This window comes from Mastigoproctus giganteus, chromosome 2 (genome assembly GCF_048544385.1).
Source record: "Mastigoproctus giganteus isolate SK-2022 chromosome 2, ASM4854438v1, whole genome shotgun sequence".
NCBI lineage: Eukaryota > Metazoa > Arthropoda > Arachnida > Uropygi > Thelyphonidae > Mastigoproctus > Mastigoproctus giganteus.
Window position 1 is genome coordinate 171024802 of NC_143576.1, and position 12008 is coordinate 171036809.

At 38.6% G+C, this 12008-nt stretch overlaps 1 protein-coding gene across 1 annotated transcript in view; it reads right to left on the reverse strand.

Annotated features, from left to right (window-relative positions):
- LOC150089747 (angiotensin-converting enzyme-like) overlaps positions 1–12008 on the reverse strand; it is a 118190-nt gene that overhangs the window by 71647 nt on the left and 34535 nt on the right. Inside the window, 1 exon segment of the mRNA XM_090389642.1 lies at positions 1521–1712. Coding sequence (XP_090245768.1) covers positions 1521–1712 — 192 coding nt within the window.

The following is a 12008-nucleotide window of genomic DNA, read 5'->3' on the forward strand; positions in this document are numbered from 1 at the left end:
TAATGACCAATAGGAAGTACCTATTCAATTCATCAGCAACATCAGCTGGGCTATCTAAGACTGCCCACACCCAGTGCACAAGAGTCCGATTCAATTTGTTTTCTTTTTATTCATATACATGAAAAACTCTTTGTCCCCATTCTTTTACTTCTGTTTCTAAAAACACTTTCTTTATTACTTTTACTTTCTCCAACTAGTACAAAAAGTTATTCTACCTGCGTAGCTTCCTAATAGTAGTTCCTGGCTGCCTCCTCGTGGCTAGGGACGGGAGTGGGGGGTTGCAGCATCTCTTCACTCTCGACCCCCTGCTGCAAAAGCCAGGCGCCGGCATTCATAACAACATAACACGACACTACACAACACTAATTACATGTCCTATCTTTCTTTCATCTGTTTTCTTAAAATTCTCTCTCTCATTTTTTTTTTTTTTTTTTTTTTTTTCATGCCGGCAATTGGCGCTCTCGCCTAAAATTCGACGGGTATAAGGGAAACCTTGGTGACCGTCATTAAACTCACAAGAATACTTTGAATACTTTGTCCCCATTCTTTGCTCTCTTAGTCAGTGCTTTCTCTACTCAGCCTTAGCCTCCCTGACCTTATCTGTGATACTATTACAGACCAACTTGTAGCTGTTGTAGGCTTCAGTACCTTTCATTGCTCTGTAACTTTCCCATGCTGCCTTTATTTGCTCTATTAGACTGGCCTGCTCTGTATTCATCCATTCCAGCATCCTCCTCATGCTATATTTTCTTAAAGGTATATATGCATTCATGGCTTCCGTGATTATTTCTCTGAAATTATTCCATGATCCTAGTGTATTTGTCTGCCCTATGCAATCTGCCAAATTAATAAAAATCATGTAGCACCTTAAACTGCCATAGTCCCCTTTTCTGACATTAAAACCTGTGCCTTTATCTTTAACTACTGCAACATATTTCTTCATCTTTCAACTAACCTGCGATGTCATTTGATTCATGAGTAATGATGAGGTGAAGGATATTCTTACCCCAGTATTTTCCCTAACTCACACTTGCTTGCCCACTCTGTCTGCATGATACACTGATGTAACATTTTGGTTCTCATATGGTAAATATTTAATTTGTGCATGATGAATTATAAAAACAAAAAGAAACAACTAACTTTAAGTTGTTATAATTTCATGTGTAGAGTCTTGTACCTGCATCACTTTGTGGATGCAAACTATACATATTATAACGTAACCCAACTAATAAGAATGTCATGACATGCCAAAACCTGTTATACAGTAATGAGAGTCACCTAGAGATATTAATAATAATTACTTATTTAAGAGTGAAAAGTGTTGCCAGTCTTCAGGAAAATGAACCTTACAAATGCAGTCATAATTGATTTCCTATTATCACATAAGTACAACTTCTAATGTAAAGTAATGAAATTTTTTAAAAATTGGATGACAGGAATGTTTTAAAGTCATTTTTGTAATCTGGAAGAAAAATTGCTTTAAAGTAGGTCTTATTTTACTAACAGAAAAACTCACTAACCTAGCAAGTGGGCAGGAATGGGGCCTTCTTCACTGATAACATTCTTCCCATACAATTGAATAAGTTTTCTGCGAACATAAGCATGAAGATGTTCGTAGAAAGGATGCATCTGCTCCCAGAGTTTTGACAAGTCATCTAGAAATGTGTCTGTTTCGAAGTCTTCTATCCATGCAGCTGCAGCATTAGGAAATCCTAAAAGAAAACTAAATCTAAAACTTTTACTTTTATAAAGAAAATTTTTCTCTTTATGCAGGAATGGACTAGAAATGAATAAAAAAATAATATGAAATTTGAAAAAAAAAACTTGGGCACTATGCTTACTCAGCAATGAGAAAAATCAGACACCCCCACTTTCATATTTGAACCAATAACCCAAGAGATCAGCATGCATACAGGAATAAAAGTGTTATTTAAGTTCTGTTGTGCAATTAACTTTCATTCCTATATATATCCAAGGGTCAAAATTAGCAAGCATGCTCACCAATTTCTCCTTGCCAAGTGAATGCAGTGTCTGATTTACCAATTGTAGTAATGCTTTCAAAAGCAATAATTTAAAAATAACCAAAAATTACATGAGCTCTTGCATCTTATATGTGGGAGTATCCTCTTTGGACATTGAAAAAAATTTGCCATCTGTTAATTGCAATTACCATTGAATAATGTAATGTTTTTACAGCTGTCAACACATTTTGATTTTGGACACAAAATGAAAAGGTCCCTGCAGCAGGTAACATTTAGAAGGATTAATCACTTTGACACCAAATGGAAATGCAGAATGGCCCATGAAGAATATCTCATATATGGAAATGTTCCCAATATTCTTGGATTGCTATCAAAATGAGCTTGTTGTAAATCTGCATTTGCTATTCATGGGCATGTTCTTGAAGCCATCTAGAGATTTTGGTAGCTGGCTTGAAGAACATTTATTTATTTATTTAATGGAACATTATTCTATCATTTGTTTAAAATATGATGCTCAATACTTAAAGACTGGATATGAATATCATAACTATTGATGATCCTGAACAGACCACTAACAAGCTGAATAAATATTTTACATCTACATTCATACATGAAGAAGTTTTTAGGGATGGGGAATACCAGAAGTATATCTAATTCTACTTAACTAAGTATACCCAAATAAGAAATTGTTGAGGGTAAAAGTAAATAAGCCATCTGGGGGCTGATGGAATCTACCCAATTATATTAAAAGAGACAGCAAAAAAAAAAGGTAAGTAAACCCTTGGGTATAATTATGTGATGATTCTCTAATTTAGATTCAGGGGTGGTCACCTACACACTGCACATGTGCAAATGTGACTCTTATTCACAAAGGGAAATCACAGGCCAAGGTGAGTAACAACAGATCTGTAAGCTTGATGCCTGTTAGGAAAGGAAATCAAATCTGCAATTAAATAAGTAATACAGGATCATCTTAACAGCAACTCAGTTCTATGGCAATTATAGCATGGATTTTTTAAAGGGAGATCTTGTCTAACCAATCTGATTAACTACTATGGGATAGTTACCAAGAAGCTGGTTGCAAAAAATAATTTTGATAACCATATAATTAGATTTCCGTAAAGCTTTTGATACTTTTCCATATGAATGATTACTAGACAAATTAGAATAGTGTTATGCTATGGATAAAGGGATGGCTGAATGCCAGCATACAGAGAATGGTTATTAACAGCCACTGCTATTAATGGATTAATGTTATTAGTAGAATCCCTCAAGGTTCAGCATTAGGCCCTTTACTGTTTTCAGTATTTAATAATGATATCGATGAAAGCATCAATATCATTATTAATGATATCGATGCTTAGTCTTCTGAGGGGCAAAGTCTGCTTAGCCACTCAGCATTAGTGGCCAAGTCTGCTGGTGCTACAGAGGTGAGCACAGTGATTAATTACTGTAATCAGGGTATGGTACTCCAAGAGGATACAGAAAAACTAAGTGGACAGGCTGAAAAATGGAAGCTGAGAAATGTAAGGTACAACCCTTGGGTAGAAGTAATTAGCATAGCATTAGCATAGTTGAGGCATATGATGCAAGAAAACAATCTTACACAGCAGCAGTCAAAAAAAAAAAAAAAAACCCTTTACCCAGTCACTCCAAATGTTTGTCTAATTCAGTCTTACATTTATTTAAGCTATCACCTTCCACAACAACAGATGGGAGTCTGTTCCAACAATCAACTACCTGCCTAAAGGCAAATTTCTGCACATCTATTCTACAACTGTCTTTCCTCAATTTGAATCTATGCCCCCTCATATTCATAATCTGAATAAGCAGAATTCCATCAGCATTGAACCTGCTCAAGCCATTCAAGGCCTTAACATCTCAACCAGATCACCTCGCAGGTGCCTAAGTCTTCAGATGCTGCAACTTGCAGTATTTAAGCCTTTCTTGGTAAGTGCACCCCTTTGTTTCTCTCACCAATCTTGTTGCCCCTTCTTTGTACTCATTCTAACACTCTATATCCTTCCTAAAATGAGGCCTCCAGAGCTGTATGCAGTACTCAAGGTGTGGCCTGACCATTGCCTTATTCAAAGGGATAATCACCTCCTTGTCTCTGCTAGCAAAATTCCTATATATCATTGACAAGACTCCATGATCTGCTCTGGCAGCCAGTCTGCACTGCTCAGAAAACTTTACATCTGACTGCACAATTACCTCCGGGTGTTTTTCATTCTCCACTTCCCTGAATATAGTACCACACAGTTGGTACGTTTCTCTTGGGTTACTGTTATCCATATGCAGTACTTTGCATTTATCAATGTTAAACTTCTGTTGCCACTTCTCAGCCCATCTGTGTAACTTTTCTAGATCCCATTGCAGTAGCATACAGTCTTTACTTTCATTAACAACTCTGCCAACCTTTGTATCATCTGTAAACTTGGACATTAAGCCTGATATATCTTCATCAATATCATTGATAAATACACAAACAACAATGGGTCCAGAACCGAACCCTGGGGGATTCTACTAATAACATTAGTCCACAAAGAGCAGTGTCCACTGATTACTGCTCTCTGTTGTCTCCCACTCAACCATCCCTTTATCCATTGAAGCAACTTTCCCTTAAAGCCATACCACTCCAATTTGTACTTAGACACAAATAACATACGAATACATTTGGTGCCAGAGAGTATGTTTTATATCATCTTCTTTCACAAGCAGTAGCATTTTCATTTCTTTCTGTTTTCCCTTTTTTTTCTATGAAAATACAAAAGAACCTACAGTACTTAGTACCATACAAGGGTGGAAGGCTGAGAAGGCAAAATATGCTTTTTTGACATTAGATCTTGAATTTCTGTATCTAGTAGTTTTTAGGAAATATATGTGAACAAAGTTTATTCTACAGAACAGAAGTAGAGGAAGAGAAAAAATTGGTGTGAGTTTGGAGTTGGACAGTGAATGCAGTTGTTTTCAAATTATATATAATAAATGGCCTGCCACTTATTACATATATTTCGAAAATAACCACGGGCCAGATTATGCACATTCAGGGGCCAAAGTTGCCTTCCCCCGGTCTAAGAGATAAGTTGCCTTCCCCTGGTCTTCATAAGAAACAGGTCATTAATTATACTGATTGCCCCTGTTTGAATAGAGTCCAGGATCTTGACAGAGGTGTTGAAAGTATTCCCTCCCCCTATATGTGGGAAAATTATTCCGTGGTAGGATGGATTTGAGATTTGCAGAAGATCGGCAGCCGTTTAGAAGAAAAGTAATGCAAAAAATAAAGAGAGCAAAAGAAAAAAAAAAAAAAAAAAACCTAGTTTTATGTGATGTACCTATGCCAAGAGAGATTAGAAGTAAGGGTAATCCCTAATAAAGATGGCCTCCATAGCCAAGTAGTCAGGAGCAGGAGTGCAGTAGCATACGCTCTTTGAGTAGACCAGGGTTCAAGCCCTTGACTACTAAATACTGTCGATCTGCCAACCCGCACTGGACCAGTGTGGCGGATTATGGTCCATTTCCCTCAACACGAATCATTGAGGAGGCTTCCATCCTGCAGTGGATTGATAATGGCTGCAGTTTACCTTTACCTAATAGAGATATGTGATCTTGTCTAGAAATCTGAGGATCCTCAAAGATGAGCATAGGCATAGTAGAAATTATTTATTTATTTATTTATTTATTTATTTTTGGGAGAAATAAAGGCAGAATAAGTTTTAGAATGTTCAAAGTTAACTAAATTTTCTTCATTACCTGCAGATCAGCAGTTAACAAATTGGTGGATATTTGAGAAGTTGAAGCTGTTTCTGTAGCATAATTTCTCAAACTGGAAGATGGAATACAGTGTAATATCATCAACAAAACTATGGAGAGAATTACCAGTCAGTGGAAAAAATTCTGATATACATGTGGAAAAGAGCATTAGCCATATGGCTAATGCTGGCATTCCTCAAACTGGCTACTCAATTGCAAAAAAAAAAAAATAATAACAATCCATTAGATGGGAGCTTGTTTACAAGATCTTCATGCCAACCATGATTTAAAGCTTAAAAATGTCAACAGCAACTAGTTTGACACGAATGGAATCTGTATTGTCAATCGCTGATCAGATGGATGGTTTTGAGAAAGAGAGAGAGAGAGAGAGAGAGAGAGAGAGAGTTTAAGAGTTGGCAGATAATGGATTTCTCCATTATTTTGCAAAGAGTAGAGGTAAATGCTATCAGACAATAATCGGAAGGGAGGGATTTTTCACTCTTCTATGGAACTGGCTGAATATGAGCAGATTTCCACGTAGAAGGATCAACACCAAAACACTTTATGAAGAAGAATAAGAAAGTGTAATTATGGCAATACAAAATCAGAGCAATCAGCAAAGATTTTGAGAATAAGTGGAGAAATATTATCAGGACCTACAGCTTTCTTTGCTTCAAGATTGGTCAGAATCATCTTTTGTCAGAAGTCTACAGGAGGCATTCAGTGAAGTGTCTTTGGTATGGCAGGAGGTGATTTATCAAGATCGTAATAAAAGAGCGAGAAGAAAAACAGGATACTAATTAGTCATTATCTTTAGCTAAAGATGCAATAGAGCCATTGGGTCTTAAGGCTGTCATAGACATTCTTTCATGTGTGCCAAGCTGTACTTGCTATCTGGGAACCTAAAACACGCTGATGGAACTAATATTTGGGTGACACACAAGTCAAGTTGCCCTAATTTTGGCGAAGTCCGGTTAGTCAGTGACAGCCAAATCCTCGATTTGCACCTTCATGATGGCGAGACTTTAGTAACCCTGGGTATAATTCCTATGTGCAATTCCTCAAATATGGCACCTAGTATACTGGAGATGACCACCCAAGTGTGAACCAACATAAGCAAGAGTTGAGGTGTGACACCCACACCACATGGAGAAATCCCCCCCCCGGTTAATACTAGGTGATAGATGATTCTCATCAACCGGTGCGATACCACCACTTTGCTTATTGGAGGCTTGAAGGTGTGGTACCCATTTTAGTCTACAGAGAAAACCCCCTATCTCTTCCATCATACAGTATGATTAATATCTTTTGAGGTTATGATGGATATCAAGACGAGATCTAATCTTCCTTATGTTTTGAGTGTATGGCTCTAACACGGTATTTTCAGGGTGGCTGCTGGATAGTCCACTGGACTGAACATATTGGTAACTCTCTAGGAGGCTTCCAAATCAATTAGTGTATAATCTCACTGCCTCTACTCTGCCAGATAGTGACTGGAGGGAGTCTGAGTAGTGCATACGCAGGGAGGGGAAAGTATTGTTGTGGCCACATTATGTCAAGGAGCTGGGTATATCCTTACAACGTGTAAACTATATCTAAAAATTTTGTTACTTCATACAGCATGTCATCCCCACTTTTTCTTACTACCAAATACAACAGGGATTGTCAAACGAATAAAACAAATAGAACAAACTTATCTGTGAAAAGGTCTAAACTCCCAAACACTTCCTCGTTCATTTCACAAATATGTGGTCTCATTATCAATCTCAATGATGGCTATTTCCACTTACAGTCTGCACTTACAGTATAGGCAGAATTGTTCATCCTATGACACTGTAAAAAAGTAGAAACAGAAGTTCCAGTGCAGTCGTACAAGTGTCTTTGATGAGCCAGGAGAAGGAAGCCTATCAACATCCACAGACAGTGAGATAGTTGCAAAGGTTAAGCAGCTGGTGCTGAGTGACAGATGTGTGACAATTCATTTCATCACAAATGCAGTGGGAATTAGTTATGGCTTTGCCAACAGCATTTTCCATGACCATCTGCACATGTCTAAGGTCTCTGCCCGATAGGTTCCAAGATTGCTGATGCCTTTTCAAAAGCAATGTTCTCGCCAACTGTTGGATTTGTGTAATGCGGATGTTGAAAACTTTTTTGATTGACAGGTGACTAATGACGAATGCTGGATGTACTAGTATGATCCGCTTTGATTCGTCCCAGGAAGTCATCAATGAAGTGGAATTGTGGTTTCAGGCAAAAAGTACAGACTTATTATTATTATTATTAGCCATATGGTGCAAGTAAGCCTGAGACTTATGCTGCACCAGCCAAAAAAATTTCTGAGTTTCCCTGAGAGAGAGAGAGAGAGAGAGAGAGAGAGAGAGAGAGAGAGAAGTAGAAGAAAATCATCAAGAAAGAGAAGAATGATGATATCCAGCTCAGGACCCTGTGTGTGCCAAGCCCATACTCACCAGATGCGAGCCCTTCTATGATCAAGGAATTAAACAACTGATTTATAGAGGGCAGAAATGTGTTACTATACATGGAGAGTACATAGAAAATGATTAAAGTTCCTGTGAAGTTTCACCTTTCTAGGGCTATTATTTCTAGGTAAGGGTATGAACCTTTTGGTATCCCCCCCCCTCGTACTTAGATTTGAGAAAACTTTTTGATACTGTCATGCATAAAAGACTGTTCTACAAATTGGAGCAGTGTGCCATTAGGGGCAAGTTACAGTTATGGATAAAGGGATAATTGTGATAGAGAGTGGTGGTTATCAATGGGTACTGCTCATCTTGGATTAATGTTATTAGTGGAGTCCCCTAGGGTTCAGTGTTCAGCCCATTGTGATTTTCTGTATTTATTAATGAAGGCATATCAGGTTAAATTTCAAAGTTTGCATATGATATGAAGGTTGGCAGGGTGGCTAATGACAGTAATTAGGGTATTTTGCTGCAAAAAGATTTAGAAAAATTAGGCAGATGGGCTGAGAGGTGGCAATTGAAGTTTAACATTGACAAATGTAAAGTACTGCATATGGGTGCAGTAACCCCAGAGTAACATACCAACTGGGTGGTACTACTCTAGGGTAATGGAGAATTAAAAGGACCTGGGGGTAATTGTGCAATCAGATTTGAAGTTTTCTGAGCAGTGCAGACAAGCTGTAAGAGTTGCTCATGATGTCTTGTCAATGACATACAGGAATTTTGCTAGCAAGGATAAGGAGATGACTGTCCCCTTGCATAAGGCAACCATCAGGCCACACCTTGAGTACCGCATACAGGTCTCGAGGCCTCATTTTAGGAAGGATATGGGAGCTGCTGGAAAGAGTACAGAGAAGGGCAATGAGATTAGTGAGTGGAACAAAGGGTTGCTGTTACCAAGAAAAGCTTAAGTTCTGCAAATTGCAGCGTGTGGAGACTAGGCACCTGCAAGGTGATCTAACTGAGGTGTACAAAGCCTAGAATGGATTGAGCAAGCTCAATGCTGATGGGATTCGTCCTTTTGCTCAGATTACTCACCTGAGGGGACAAATTCAAATTGAGGAAAGACAATTGTAAAATAGATGTGCAAAATTTACCTTTAGCCAGCAGGTGGTTGATAGTTGGAATAAAATCAATTAACTGCCAACTCTTAAACTACCTAGAAACCTTCCGTCTGATCAACGATCACCAGTATGGATTCCGTCAGTGTCGATCCACTGGTGATATTCTGGCTTATGTTACCCATTTATGGACTAATTCAATGGAAAGGTTTGGTGAAACACAAGTAGTTTCTCTTGACATCTCAAAGGCTTTTGATCATGTTTGGCATAAAGGTCTTCTAAACAAGCTTCCATCATATGGTTTGCCAACTGTTTTTAGTAATTGGTTATCCAGTTTTCTCTCTGATCGCTCACTGAGGGTGATGGTTGATGGCTCTCTGTCTTCTAACTTCTCCACTAATGCCGGTGTCCCCCAAGGTTCAGTTCTTTCCCCCACTCTTTTCCTCTTGTATATCAATGACCTTCTTCCATTGACTGGAAATCCTATCCATAGTTTTGCCGATGATAGCACATTGCATTCAACTTTCCATTTTGAGAAACCTTGTCCTGCTCAATCAGCTTCAACTTCTCGAAAATCTGCTACCAATTCCTTAAATGCCGATCTTCAGGTAATTCTCCAGTGGGGCAAAGACAACTTAGTTGATTTCAACCCTTCTAAAACTCAGTCTTGTCTTATATCTCGCAAAAAGGATTCTTCTGCTTCTATGCTTATCTTTAGTGACACTCCAATTTCTAGGCAAAAGGATATATCTCTTTTGGGGATTACCCTGACTTCTAATCTCTCTTGGCACAAGCACATTACAAATATTGCTTCCTCTGCATCTAAAAAACTTGGTTTTCTCTTTCGCTCTCAGTGTTACTTTTCTTCCAAACAGCTGCTCACTCTGTATAAATCGCAAATCCGCCCTGCCATGGAATATTGTTCCCACATCTGGGGTGGTGCCCCCAAAACCTCTCTCAGGCTTCTAGATTCCATTCAGAAGAGGGCAGTTAGGTTAATTAATGATTCATCTCTAACAGAGTCTCTCCACTCGCTGTCTCAAAGACGCACTGTTTCTGCTGCATGCCTCTTCTACAGATACTTCCATGGGCACTGTTCTTCTGAATTAGCTTCTGTAATTCCCGCTCTCTCTTTCAAAACAGTCCGAACACGTGCCGCCACCAGCCAACATCCATTTACTGTCCAACTTCAAACCCACAGAACCAACTTTTCATCTTCCTCATTTATTCATTCAACTGCCGTTTTCTGGAACAACCTTCCTTCATACGTATTTCCTGAAAATTACAATCTACAGAAGTTCAAGTGTAATGTCAACAAATATCTTCTTTCGTCTTCTCAATCTCCAACCCAAGCACGGTACTAAATACTATAGGTTCTAATACCTCTCGTGTTTGGGGTTCACATAAAAAAAAAAAAGTTCCATCTGTTGTAGTGGAGATCAACAACTTAAATAAGTTCAAGGCAGAACTAGACAAACATTTGGAGTGAATAGATGGGTGAAATGGGAAGTTTTTTTTTTGCTGATGCTAAATAAGCATGCTTTCTTGCAACATATGCTCTACTAATGCTAAATGCAAGATACTGTAATCCAGATTAACATATCAACTGTGCAGTACCACACTCAGGATAGTGGAGAATAAAAAAGACCTACGCAGTCAGATATGAAGTTGTTTTAACAGTGCACTCAGGCTACCATGACAGCTCATAGTTTCATAAATGATATACAGGAATTTAGCCTAAAGAGTGATTATCTCAATATATTGTTGTTGTTGTTATTTGGTTTTTAGGAGCATTAGCAACTAAAGCCATATTGCTCCGGGATATGCGGTGGTCATTTCCTGACCTTTCCGCATCCTCCATATTTGGTGGTGATGGGCTCGAACCCCGGTCTAATCAAGAAGCGTGTGCTAAGCACTGCTGCTCCTTCCCACCTGGCTACGGAGGCGCCATCTCAATATATGAGGCAATGGTTATGTCACATCTTGAATACTGCTTCCAGTATTCAAGATGTGAAGCAGTATTCAAGAAGTATTCTTGAATACTGCTTCCATCTTGAATACTGCATCCTCCCTAAAATGAGTCTTCCATTCTGGAAGACTCATTTTAGGGAGGATGTGGATCTGTTGCAATGGGTACAGAGAAGAGCAACAAGATTGGTGAGGAGAGTTAGGGTGCTCTTATCAAGAAAGGCTTTGGTTCTGCAAACTGTTGCAGCGAAGCTAAAGAAAGCCAACACAAGCACGATGAGAAACGTCAGATAACTTACACGGAAAATTAGTTTCTCGATACGGCACCCTAGTGCTGCTCACTTGGTAAACAGACAGTAGGAGTTATCGGTCTGGAGCAACGTCCAGAACGATATATTGATTGACAGGTAGGCATGGCAAATGATGTGCTGATTGGTGCGTGAACACAACACACGATAACATCAGTTTAGTAACACTTTAGATTAGGGCAAGTTACACTAATGGTAACTTGCCCTAATCACACATGCCCTAATGAATGCTTTCCATATTCCATAATGGTGAAAAAAGTTCGGGTTACCCCCTCCATTTCGTGAGCTTGAACCTCTCCCGAAATGGGAAGGGTTCAAGCTCCTTTTCTCTTTAGAATCTTGGGTGGACTAGCGCATAAACTGTTTATTAACAAAATATAAATTTTTTATTACTGTACTTTTATTTTTAAAGACACTCATGCGGATAGAGACGTATCATAACGTCAATCAACA